This window comes from Salminus brasiliensis, chromosome 10 (genome assembly GCF_030463535.1).
Source record: "Salminus brasiliensis chromosome 10, fSalBra1.hap2, whole genome shotgun sequence".
Lineage (NCBI taxonomy): Eukaryota > Metazoa > Chordata > Actinopteri > Characiformes > Bryconidae > Salminus > Salminus brasiliensis.
The window spans coordinates 7583173-7596565 of record NC_132887.1 but is presented as its reverse complement, the minus strand read 5'-3'; the positions used below and the strand labels follow the sequence as shown (position 1 = coordinate 7596565).

Sequence of the window (13393 nt, the reverse complement as noted above, 5' to 3'; positions counted from 1 at the left end):
CTGTCAAAATAAAGACAGTTTATGTCGATTTCAGTCATCCCTGTGGCAGACAAATACCATAAATATACATGTAAGTCCCACTTGCACACAAACACGTGACATGGTCCTTGGTGACCTGACACATACTCGCATTGCAGTGACTGTGTTGGGGTTAATCAATGCTTTGCTCTGTAAGCGGTGATCAATAGGGGTCTGACTGAACTACAAAACTCCATCGACCTCGTGCTGCCCTCATTAGAGCGTTAGCTGCCCCTAGGGCCAGATGAGGCGGACTGAGCTTTCTCTAGCTCTGCTGCTTTCTCCAAAACTTGGCACGGTAAGAAACAAAACAGGCTGGGTTATCTGTAGAGCTAACAGCCCATGTGTGGAATTTTAACTAATCCTACATGACCACAATGAGCTGAAGCTGAAAAAAGGCGATGAATGATGCTAATCTGAAAAGAACACTCACACAACTTTACTCACCAACTGCTTTGGTATAGAGTGCTAAATTACATCTAGTGCTCATGACGTAAGGAGTTTCAGCAGGAGTCTTACAGATCTGGGAGCAATCTATGCCAAGCTCATGGTTATGTAATTCTGCGAAAGTCTATACACAGGTCAGAAGGATACAACTTTTGGACTGGACTGTTCTCTAGAAGCATACTCACATTCTAATGCTCCTTTTGTCCCGTTTAAAACGTAACCATTGTTTATTAAGAGCATAAACATCCCCCCATCATAAAGTCTCAACATCATGTGAGCACTTATTCAGTACGACACTCTTAAAGCTAAAGATGCTAAAAAGGGTTCTTTGAGTGAAGCCATAGAACAACAATTTTCGGTTCTATGAAGAACCATTTCTGTAAAAGAGATATACATAATATGTCCAAATGTTTGTGGACACCCCTTCTAGTGAACACATTTGCACCTATTGCTGACGCACATGTGCAAATGCACACACAGCTTGTCTAGTCCCTGTAGAGAATATAAAGGTAATGGCACATTGACTAATGCCAGGCGTGGGCTGGATGAGTATAAACCCCCCCCAGCATTGAGCTGTGGAGCAGTGCAACTAACTGTGCTCTCTGGAATGATGGATGATGCTCATCCAATACTTTAAAGGTTTAAAAGACATCAGTGTAAAGGTTCTTTACCAGTTGAATGATGGTTCTTTATTGAACCAACAGTGGTTCTTTTGTAGCACCCTTACTTTTAAGAGTGTAGCTTTGGGAAATATTTGCAAAATCCATCCAAACTGACCATGCAAGCATGCATGCTGCTTTACTGCTGCAGAGCAGCTCTGAAACTTGTTACACAGTCATTATAAAGCGAGTTAACACAAACACACACAAACACACACAGAGCCAAATGAACAAACATCTCGACTCTAAAAGTGGTAATGATCTAAAATGCATCTTTCATTACTGTGTAAACAGATTTCACTCAACATCCAAACACGGAGAGTCTTGCAGCAGAAATATGAACAACACTATTATTCAATAGTGACCGTTTTCTCCCCTCAGGGTGACTCCTGTTACACAGAGCAGTTCATGTCTGCATGAGCTTAATGCCAGCGTCTCCGAAGCGAATGAAAGTGCTGTGTCAACAGTGAACTGACTCATGTACAGGTACATACTTGGAGAGCAAGATAACGCAGTTCTGTGCCCGCCGCCCATCAATGACGGACAGCTCCTTCACCTTCCGCGAGGTCAGGTACAAGTCGTCCATGGAGCCGGTCTCCTTCTGCAGGGGGAGAGAGAGGGAGAAAGAGGTAGAGGGAGGAGTCATTGGCGTGGTAACTGGACTATATGGTCACACCTCCCATGAGAGATGCCTTGGTCTTTGATGTGGAAATAGTACGTATGTGACTTTGGTTGGGCTGAAAAATTCTCAGATGAAGTCTACCACCCTGTTATTTTGCCTCAGAATGAACCCCGTAGATTTGGCCTCAGAATGAACCAAGTGGCTGCTTAGCATCACTGAGACGGCCCACAGGAGCCACACAGAATAGCAGTGTCTCATTCACGGTACGTCACCTTCACATATAGAACTTATTATTCAACTATGCCAAGGTACATACAGTTTTCCATTCTAGGACATCTTTATTTCTTGTAGGTATTATGTTTCTAAATGGAGTCATAGTTCTCTTTTACACAATCATTTTTTAAACACCCCCCTTACAATTAAGCAAGCAGATACGGACTGTATAGACTGGGGAGTAAAAATACGTTTTCAAACAGTGTTTATATACTAAATTTTATACATTTTATTTGGAAAAAGTGAGGAAATTCAGCCTTTAGTTATCCGAGTGATCCCTTTAAGCAAACTTGATATAATTCAGAATAACTGCCCTTTAAAAAAAATCCATCTGGCCAACGATCCTGTAAGATTTATTTTATTGTAAAAATGTGTGAGGAAAAAAATGCGTAAGGAAAAAGTGCAAAATTGCAGGGATTTACTGCTGATAGTTTGACTAGCCATTCCCGAATCTTGCTCCACAAGTGCCTCAGCTGTACACTGTGTGGGTGAACTGGCTTTCCAGTTCATCAATTTGCCAAAACTTACATCAGGGATCATGTACTTGGCTTTATAGGGATTATGAGGCAACAGTAAATTTCACCCCCAGACCATGTTTTACAATCATGAAGCTCATTCCAGTGGAGGAGAATATATTGGTGCAGTATTAGACAAACAAAGGAAACTGTGAGAAGATGCATTGAGTCATAAAATGGACATTAAATCCATAACTTTCCATAAACCACTCAAAGGACAGGAAGCAGCACCGGGATTCGGAGCAGACAGTGAGTGAAGGTCACGTGACTGAGGCTCAGCGGACATGTGAGGGGAACCTTGGCTGGTGAGGTGAGTGTGTTTAAAGTTCAGTATGCTATTTATGGGTCGAGAGCTTTTCCTGTGCTCTGTATGTTCTCTGAAGGTTCGAGGAGTGATGCAACTGTCCCCAGACCAGCGTCCAAATAAGGCTCACTTCTTCCACGGCTGTGGTGCTCTTTCTCCATTTCTCTCTCTCTCTCAGGAGTGAATGACAAGGTTTCGGTTTGGCAGGAGGGAAGGGGACTACTCCTATTCATGTAACTTTCAGGCCATGCCAAAACACCACTCACTACCAACTCTGCAGACGTGCTGGGCAGCAGAGAACCAGGAATAGTGGATTTTGCAAAAAAAGTCAGTGACTTTGGACTTATTTTTGGACGGTTCAGTTAATTAGTTCATTTGAACAAACATTACTACTCAGACTGGTGACAAATGAAAGGAAAAACCAACGCAAGATGTCCAAGTTTGGTGTTGGGCCACCACAAGCCACCAGAACTTCTTCAGGGCACCATGGCATTGCTACAAGTGTCTGGAACTGTACTTGAGGGTTGGACGCCATTCCTCCAAAAGATATTCCCTCAAATAAGGGTTTTGATTATTGTGGTAGAGAGCACTGTATTACCAGTCCACCTTAAATCTCCCATAGATCTTCAGCTTCATACAATTTATACCATTTTCAGGCTCATCACACCATTCAGTTAGTGCTCATGCCCTCTGGATGGAGGCACTCTTAGCCTGGAAGAGACCACTCTCATCAGGATGGAAAGGCTTCACCAAAGGATAATGATAATCAGTTGGAATAGCTTTGTATTGACTTGTGATGGTCTTGCCCTCTCAGGGGACAAGTGGACACAAGTCATCTGACACAAGTCAACTATTTATACTCTGTAGCCCATCTATAATATCCCTCTCAGCATAGTTCAGTCTGATCCTGTCCTACATTGAGTATAATGGGTCACACTAATGGACGAGTCAAACCTATTAAGTGAGGTTTTTTCCCATAGATCCAAATGCAGAGGTCACTTTAGTGACTGTTCCTGTTGAAACACTAGCCAGCTGAGTAATCTTTGTGCCTGAAGCGCCTATTATTAATGTCGAATGTGTGAAATGTGTGGCTAAAAGCAAACAGCTGGAAGCTGCAGCAGAAGGCTAAAGGCACTGACTAAAGAGACAGAAGACTCACCTGCTTGAAGGATTGGTTAGTGAGCAGCTCCTGGGCAGGCAGATGTAGAGAGCAGCAGCAGAGAGCATAAAAACATTGGAAGACATGCAGAGATTAGCATCTCAAGCAGCAGAACAACAGCAAAAGGCTCAGCCAGCGCTGGGCTGCAGATCAGACAGCACGCAGGGCTGGATGCTCCACACATCTTCTTAGGCCTACATTACTCATGCCACAAAGAGAAGAACTGATTGGCTGTATTAGTAACTGAGATGTATGGGAAACTACTCATCATCGTGGTCACATAAAAACCAAGTATTTCCATTTTTGGTATTTTTGCCATAATGTCAATCTGGCATTTGGGGATCGATCAAAATTTTCCCACATTGACTTCCATTAAAAGTTAAGTCATTTTTTTCCTTCTGCAGTAAAGTAGGATAATACAATACAGTAGTTATACACTATATGTCAAATGTTTATGGACACCGCTTCTAATGAATGCATTTAGCTACTTTAAGTTGCACCCATTGCCATAAATGTGCATAAATGTGCAAATGCACACTCTACAGGGTGTCTAGTCTAGAAAAGTACTACCAATAGAATAGAAGAAAATTCTGGAGCAGATAAACATGAACCTATTGGCACTATGTCTAATGCCAGGCATGGATTGGATGGTGAGGTTGGGGCTGGGGGCTGGGGGCAGCAATGCCCCGAAATCAGAAGACCTTCTTCCATGGACAGTAGAGACAGTTACTCCAACAAAAGCAGACAATAATTTAATACCATTTAAAATGGTACCATGGTAATACCATTGATTTGAAGAAACAATGAATGAGCAGGTGTCCCAATACTTTTGTCCATATAGCGTATACTACATATCTGATATTTATTACATACTTGATTGGTTGCCATATTATTAAGGCAGATTTTTTTCCTGGCAATGTTGTTAACATCAGTTGTTGGAACTGTCAGGCCTAAAGGAGCATCTGTTGAAAGAGCCCAACAAAAGCACTAAAGATACTAATGCATGCTCAAGCTCTTAGGCATCTAGAGCACAGCAAGCCATTCAACAAAGAACAGCTGCTACAGCTGCTACAGCTACGACCTTCTACTGCAATCACATTCTCATACACATCCAAACAAATCTGTCAAACACAATGAAATTCCAGCATGACAATATGGGAATGTCTGTCTAATTAGGTATTTTAGCAGGGAGAGTTCTAGCACAATGTAGATGAACCAGGAAAAGACATGCACTTAACCAAATCGCCCATACCTGTTGCCTCTGGTAAGCCGAGAACATCTTCTCGATTTCCTTCAGATCGAGAACTTTGAAGGCCCTCAGGTCATCGATGTCATGCCAAATGGTACCAGTGATCTTGTTCTGTGGAAATTAAGACTGACACTCAATAAAAGACTGGAAACTAGATTTCGCCTTTTCCTCTGTACGACAGCCAACCCATTACTCAGTGTTTCCCAAAGGGCCCAACCGGTGCGTGTATTTATTTTACATTTGATTCATGTGATTTTAGTGAGTCCTTTTTGTTTGTTTAGCCATTACAGCACCATGGCGTTGCTCACCTCGCCCAGTTTGGCCCAGTTGAAGGACTTGAGTGGGTGTGAGGGCTGAGGGATGCTCTTGTTTCGCAGGCTGGTGGTGCTGCTGCTGCTGAAAGAAGCAGGCCCTGGAGGAGGCGGGGCTCCGGAGAAGATTGGGGGAGCTCCAGGTGGTGGAGGTGGACCCCCGGGAGGAGGAGGGGGCGGAGGCGGGGGTGGGCTGGAGAAGGGGAGTGGAGGAGGTGGAGGAGGAAAGCCACCCATCATGGGTGGAGGAGGAAGAGGAGCCATCGGGCCTCCAGGTGGAGGAGGTGGTGGAGGGAACGGGACACTTCCGTTCTAAAGTGAAATAAGAAAGTCAGCGGTCATCCACTAGGGTTGGGTCTCGTCCATCAATTCTCTTTAGGAATCAAGTGAAGCAAGCTTGCATGTTTGTACCAGGCCCATCAAAACAACACCACCAGGTATAAGACAGAAATTGTGTGAGGGATCTTAACCCCTTAAATCTTAGCTTAGTTACTCAGTCATTGATCCTAATTCAGAAACTATTATAGGCTCTTTGGGAGCCATTTATGTTTAGAACAGTTAGTGGAGTCCCACAGGGTTCTATTGTAGGGCCTTTGTAACTTCTGAAAATTATACCCGTGATCTAGTCATGAGAGAAGAACTGAAGTTTGGGCAGACATACAGGGGTTTAGGGGTTAAAAATGGTGTTACTTGTGGATGTTGAATACTAAGGGCTTCTTCATGGGATATAATCATTGCCCTCTTAAAGCAGTTCTCCACCTAAATCTACAGTAACTACTGAAGAACATCCTAGCGTGGGATAATAAAGGAAGTACTGACCGAAAAGTCACTGATCCTAGAGGACAGGTCTATAACCTGCTCTCTGGCAGAACGCAGCTCCACTCCTTCCCTCTGCAGCTTATCCTTCATCTTGTTTAGAGTCTTCATCATTTCATCTTTCTCTTGTGTTTTGGTCTCACACTCCCGCTCCTTCCTCTCAAGCCGTGCCATGAGCTCAGCGTGGTCTGAAAGAACAGACAAGTACAAACTCGGCATCATTAGGTGTCGGACATGTGTAAATTTACTGTGTTGCACATACTGTACAGTGTGCTTATTAATGCATGCATACGCACATATGTACACCATATGGTCAAAAGTATTGGGACACTTGCTCATTCATGGTTTCCTTTGAAATCAAGGGTTTAAAAAAAGGTTTATACTGCTTAAGTTGGAGTAATTGTCTCTACTGTCCAGGAAAGGCTTTTTATTAGATTTTGGAGAAGCATTGCTGTGAGGATTTGATTGCATTCAAGAGCTAGTGAGGTCAGGATATTAGATGATCCCCAATCCACCCCGACTTAAGAGTGGGATGGAGCACAATCATTACCACATCACCACAGCTCAATGCTGGGGGGCTTTATACCCCTCTAGCCCACATCTGTATCAACAATCAGTGCAACTTAAAGCATCTACACACATTCATTAGAAGGGGTGTCCACAAACATTTGGACAAGTAATGTACTTTTACTTTGTACTTTTTTTTTGTGCAAATGCATAATAAAATAGCCCACTTTTTAGACACTCGTACCTTTCCTAAACTTCTCGGCTTGGTCTCGCCACTGCTTCACCTCGTTCTCATTGACGAGCCTGTTGGCAGAGAGGGCAGCCATGAGCTTGGTGCGTTGAAAGCTCACAAATCTGTAATACAGGATATTAAAACCTACTCCGCTGGGTTATTTCACTGTACTTACCTCTGCGGTCACCCATTAATGCATCCATAATGTTATTTTTGTTTATTATTAATTTGAAACAACGCATAACATGTACAGTTATATTCAGTTTTGGGGTCAGAGACGTCGTAAAAGCAGGACACATGAAAATGAATAGTGTTATGTCCATTTGATCTCAGTAACACAGGCTCATAGACATAGTTAAGCTGAGTTTTACACAGAAGCAGGTTTTAGACAGTACATAGCAATTTAATGACCAATGTAAAGCTGACTGGCTCTGGCACATTAACACGAAGGGTCAACAGGGGTTGCCCTTTGAACGTAAGGGGTCATTAAATGCCTATGCACCCTCACAAAAGGTTTTAGTTCAATGGTAAGATGACGACTATGAGGAGTTTATGGGAACAGCTTTCTGAAAAGGCCTAAAATGAAAGACCTGGACAAGCGCTGCTTTCCATAGCTGAGGAGGACAAAAAGAAAGTGAGACAAGAGAATTACAATTAACGTCTGACTGCAGCACAGAGATGGAATGAGAAGAGAAAAAAAAACAAAAAAACAAGAAAGATGATCAACATGAACCCAGAGAAATATGATGGATAGTGGAGAGTGTTGTCTCTCTCCATATAAGCAAACAGTTGAAACGTCAGTGCTTCTGATTTATGGCTGCACTGCCATTTCTTTAAACATCTCTGCCCCACAACGACCCAGCGATTGAGAGATTAGGCCAGTGGCCGGCACCAATATTGTTGAGGTGAAACAAAAGGCTTTCAGCCACCAGCCAACATGAGGAAAAACATTCTCTATTTTTGTAGGACAATTTATTCCTCTTGCTAGAAGAAACATGTCAGGCCAAAAGGCTATTAGTGAAGGCAGAAGATCCATTTCACCTCCGTAACGCTACTTCAGTGAATAAGAACGGTCTTGCACGAGCTTCTAAATACAGACGATGCTGCTCGCTACTGGAAAGAATTACACAAGAGTGTAAAAATTAGATAAACAAAAGTTCAGTAGGAGCTGGCAGGGGAGCCAGCGCCACACAAGCCGATCCTGTGCAACACTTTCCAACCTTGCCTTCAAGCTGGAGACTAAACACATTAATCAGGAGTCTTGGACCGCTGCTTTCCGTGCTGATGGAGAATGGAAGTGTGCGGACGCTGATTATTTGGTCTAAACTTAGAAAACTTAAAAACAAAAATTACAAAAGAGGGATGACAGAAAGACGGACAGTAGCCTAATTTAGCCACGAGTGTGTGTGGGTCAGAGAGAGAAAGAGCGAAAGCAGGAGAGAGAGAGAGAGAGAGAGCATGAGAAACAGCAAAAGTGTGACAGGGACAGCAAGTGCCAGAGAGAGCGAAAATGTGTGAAAGAAAGTGAAAGCGAGAGAGGAAGAGAGTCAAATAGAGCGAGAGAGAGAGAGAAAGTGAGCGAAAAAGCCAGAAGGAGAGAAAGCTCTAGAGCATTGGAGACTGAGAAAGAGAGATAGAGCAAGAAGGTGTTGGAGTTTGAGAGAATGTGTGATTGAAAGAGAGAGCGAGAGCGAGAGTGTAAGACAGTGAGACCGAGCAAGAGAGCGAGAGAGTGTCAGACAAAGTAAGAGAAAGTGAGAGAGAGAAAGCATGCGAGAGTGTAAGACAGCAAGAGCAGGAGCCGTAGAGAGAAAGAGAGAGTGTAGAGAGCACTAAAGACTGAGAAAGAGGCGCATGTGAAAGAGAATGAATGGAGTGAGAGAATGACCGCGAGAGCCTTTGAGAGTGCGAGAAAGTGAGACAGGGCAAGAGTGTGCGAGTGTGAGACATTGAGAGAAAGAGGAGAAAAACGTTTGTATCAGAAAGCATTAGAGAGACTGAGAAAGAGCGAGAGAGCACAAGAGTGTGAAAGAGAATGAGAGAGAATGAGTGATTAAAAGAGTGAGGGCGTGAGAGTATGAAAAAGTGAAAGAGCAACAGTCAAAATATTGCTAGAAATATTCTGTATTGTGAAATTGTCTTTAAATATCATGATCTCATATTTGTACCATATCGTCCAGCCCTACGACCCACTACACTGTCTTTACTAAGCACACAGGTTTTTTTTTCACCAGGACCATCACTGCTCTCAATAAAGCTTGTGTAACGGGTGCGATTCACTGGCCTAATTCAATTGGAGACCTAGCTTTTGATCATACTTTCACCACATCTGGCACCACATCTACCACCGCTGACCCTGTTACATTCACTCAGCTCAAATTCAGTTCCTCTGTGTGAAATAGGTGGCAATAATGCAGTACATTTCTAAACGCCCCCACCCCCAGGCCCCCTATCCTTCAATCACTTCAGCAGACGTATTGTGTGTGCACATCCAAGAATGTCCACCCACTCTCTTCCAATCAGCCATCCGGTGAGGTGGAGCAGTGCTCTTCTCATTATTCTGCTCTTCAGTCAAGCCTGAACCGCTCCAGCGCTACAGCAGCCAGCAGTGCCAGACTGCGCTTTGATCTGCACTGGATCTAAAGGTGAGCCCATGACTCCCCATGGTCTTCCCCTCCACTTTCTGTCCTTTCAGGCTTATAGGCACAGTTATGCTTGACATTTCCGGTGAACAAGTATTAATTCAAAATAAGGCCGGCCATGTTTGGATCACAGAGCGGCTACTTACATTCGAATTATGTTCTTGACATTGAAGTTGTCTAAAGGAGAAACATCTGGGTCTTCTCCTTTGTCATCCTGCAGAACAATCTGCTGGAGGATTCGATCAAGAAGCTGCCACTGCTGGATGCCGCCCGCACCACGTTTATCTGGTAAACAGAGAGCATTGTATTACTGGCGTACAGCATAGCGCAAGCTAACTTGCTTGGAAACAGCAGGCATGGAAATCGACTGCTTAAAAATAAAAGGTGCTACAAAGGGTCTTAGAACAACGCCATAGAAGAACCATTTTTGGTTCCATAAAGAACCCTTTTGTTAAAGAGATACTTGTGTGAAGAACCATTAAAAGGTTCAATGAAGTCAGTTAAAATGGGTTCCCAACAGGTTCCTTATACCCATAGCTCTTTTACAAAAAGGCTTTTTATGAAATCAAGCATTCAGTAGTTTTTCTATGGCGCTTAAGGAACCTTTTGTAGCACCTTCATTTTAACAGTGTGGTTAACTGCAGATACAGATAGCAGCAATTCAGCCTTTAGATGTTTGAGTGCTTATCAGAATTTGGTGCCCATTAGTCCAAAAGACACATAGTTATTATTATCAATGAGGAAAATATCTCTACATAATAAATTATCCTCTTGACCCCCCTCCCATGTCACTTAGAAAGAAAGCCAGTTTGCACTACTTTGCATGTAGTTACCCATTAGTAACCCTTAGGATGTAAAAGTCAAAGAAGATAGGGGGTTAACATCTGTTAGCAAGTTCTTCCAAGGAAAAAAAAAATCCAATAATTTCTTCCCCTGTCAAAAACATTCTCTCATAATTATTTCAGAAAGATCACAATCATAGTTAGTACCTTTTCCCCACCCCCACTTCTCTATATATTAATATATATTATTAAAACACTGTACCTTTCCGATGAATCCTGCCAAGCTCAGTGTTTCAACAATAACTACAACCTTGGTTAATTTGTTTTTCTCCCAATTTGATACTGCCAATTGACCCAACTGCCAATTGACCCAGCCGACCCTAGGAGGGTAAGGATTTGACTAACATGTCTCTCCTGATAAATGCAAGCCAGCTGATGCGCACTGCTGGGCTGCCGGCGCGCTCTGAGAAAAGTCGCACCAGCTAAGGGGAGAGAGCGCCATCTACCCATCCAGAGAGAGCATGGCCAATTGTGCTCTCTCAGACTCTGGCTGCTGATGGCAAAGTGGCATGGCTCAGGATTCAAACTCGAGATCGGAAAAAGAGCTGGGCACAACATACACCATCATTACACGGGTTGTGGAACAGCACTCACATGGCATTTGGAGGCAGTGCTGGAGAATAGACAGAAGGTGAGGGTAGGCATCTGTGTGGCTCAGTTTCTTCTTGATCAGCTCAAACATCTGGCCGGCACTCTTGGTGTCCACGTGCATCTGCAAGGAAATCCCCTCAGTTCATTTCCTCAATTAGGCCGTAAACGAAGTCAGGAGTTTTGAAAACGCGTCTAAAATCTCATGCTTTTCTGCAAGACCATCTGATTGCATGGCAGCACGTATTCTGTGAGCATAAAAAACCTCTCAGTCTTGGCTGATTGATTTATCACTGTGGTCTAATAGGATTTACCATGTCGAAGCGTTTGGCCAGTTCACAGTCGTCCTCATTCCGCACCATCTCAAAGAAGTCCAGATGTCTGAAAGGGTGAAAAGACAAAATGGGGAGTAAACCTGCTGATCTTTTAACAACAAGAGTGATGGCTTGTTTGGAAAAAAAGCCAAATAAGAGGCTCTCACCTGTCAAGAGTTGCATTCTCGTGACCTCTGAGCTTGTCAATGACTGGCTGGATGCCCAACATTAGGAACTCGTACCTTAGATGGAGGCGAAACTCGAGGTTGTCCTGAGCACAAAAGCAGAGCAAGTTGTTCAGTACCATTCTAATGAGAACGTCAAGAGTCTGCACTAAAAGCTTGGATTTTTTTTAGCCAAGTTTAATAAAATTATCTATAATATAATGTAATGTGTTTAATATTGCTCATCATCCAGACCTTTTTTCTGTTATTTAAATACTTGTTTCTTAAAATGCTGCAAAATCACTTACTTTTTAATATTAACAATAACATGGTAACATACTGCTACCCCTACTGCTACCCCTACTGCTACCCCTACTGCTACCCCTACTGCTACCCCTACTGCTACCCCTACTGCTACCCCTACTGCTGCTTTCTGGTGAGGAAAACGTGTAAGCATGACCAACCTCTCCTGCTCCTGCATTTAGCACAGCGTTGATGAAGGACATGATGGCAGTCTTCAGGTTGACCTCGTCTCTATAGCGGCCTGTGCTCCTATCCAGCTCATTCAGAAGAGTCTGGGAAAGCAAGACAATACTATTTTAGAGCACTTGGAACAATTATCTCTGCAGCTTGAAGTCAGTTTTGTGGATTTAGCATGCTCAAAAGCAAGCAAATGACATCATGCTAAGTGGTGATACAGGAATTCATGGTTAGCCATGTAAACAAGAGTCATTCACTTAAGCTAGGATTAGCATAATAGCGGTAAACCATCACTGGATTATGGAAGAAGATTAAGGAGTTGCTATTTATGTTCACTTTTATTTGCTTATCTATTTATTGTTCATACACAGCAAAGCTGAGCATTGGCAAGAAGCAGGCATTCAGAAACAGTACCGTGAGCAAGCATTTTTTTCGTTATTTAATTTGACAAAAACTAGTTTAAAATTCATAGTATAAAAACATCACCACATGCAAAATGTTGGCTTTTTAACCAATCAGAACAGTGGGATCTGAAGACTGCTTGGGGTTTAAACACAATACTAAGTCAACCACTGTCTGACATTAATTTCTGCATGTAAACTTTCAAATTAAGTAGAATTGATGCAGCATTGCCAAACATAGTATTGCAAAACTACAAATTATCAATATTTTCTTACACCCCAGTACACAATGTGACAATGTGAACTACATTTGTCCAGAGTCAAAGGATCAGTAGGAGTGAGTCAAATTAAGCACTTATTTTTCTCCCATTAGTTGTCGCCAAGCATGACAAAAAATACAAGAGCAAACACACAGTGAAGACACATGACCATACATACATTTATAAAAACATGACCTCCGTAACCAACCACTGTATGTGGCTGTTATTCTTCACAGCATGCTCCATGGTTACAATTACAGGGTCACAGACACAGTATATTTTAAAAAAGCTGGCAATAACACCAACTGCTGAAAAGCTAGTGCCAAAAAGTAGAGGATGGAAAAAAATGAAGCCTTTAGATTCAGATTCTTTCTTTGCCAGTCTCTTTTAGTCCTGATTGAGCTTTCAGGACACAAAACAGTGTCAATCAACAATATTTCGTTTCTATTGCATCAGCATCCGCAATGTTCTCCATCAATAAATTCCAGTCAGTGGGATTTAGAGGACGAGACTGAGTGTAAAAAGGAAAGGCATGGATATAACATTCTGTTTGGGCTTATGCAATCAGTTGTCTTATATGGTGAACATCT

General features: G+C 42.7%; 1 protein-coding gene across 4 annotated transcripts in view; it reads right to left on the bottom strand.

The window, feature by feature from the left end:
- daam2 (dishevelled associated activator of morphogenesis 2) overlaps nucleotides 1-13393 on the bottom strand; it is a 125647-nt gene that overhangs the window by 24307 nt on the left and 87947 nt on the right. For 3 of the 4 annotated variants that reach the window (XM_072689096.1, XM_072689098.1, XM_072689097.1), the window contains exons 7-17: nucleotides 12127-12237; nucleotides 11666-11769; nucleotides 11499-11565; nucleotides 11191-11308; nucleotides 9901-10039; nucleotides 7125-7183; nucleotides 6377-6561; nucleotides 5555-5869; nucleotides 5250-5357; nucleotides 3998-4027; nucleotides 1619-1725 (exon numbers count right to left, since the gene is read on the bottom strand). In XM_072689096.1, coding sequence (XP_072545197.1) covers nucleotides 1619-1725; nucleotides 3998-4027; nucleotides 5250-5357; nucleotides 5555-5869; nucleotides 6377-6561; nucleotides 7125-7183; nucleotides 9901-10039; nucleotides 11191-11308; nucleotides 11499-11565; nucleotides 11666-11769; nucleotides 12127-12237 — 1343 coding nt within the window. The remainder of the gene's footprint in view (nucleotides 1-1618; nucleotides 1726-3997; nucleotides 4028-5249; nucleotides 5358-5554; nucleotides 5870-6376; nucleotides 6562-7124; nucleotides 7184-9900; nucleotides 10040-11190; nucleotides 11309-11498; nucleotides 11566-11665; nucleotides 11770-12126; nucleotides 12238-13393) is intronic. The other variant, XM_072689099.1, reaches the window with a different exon arrangement.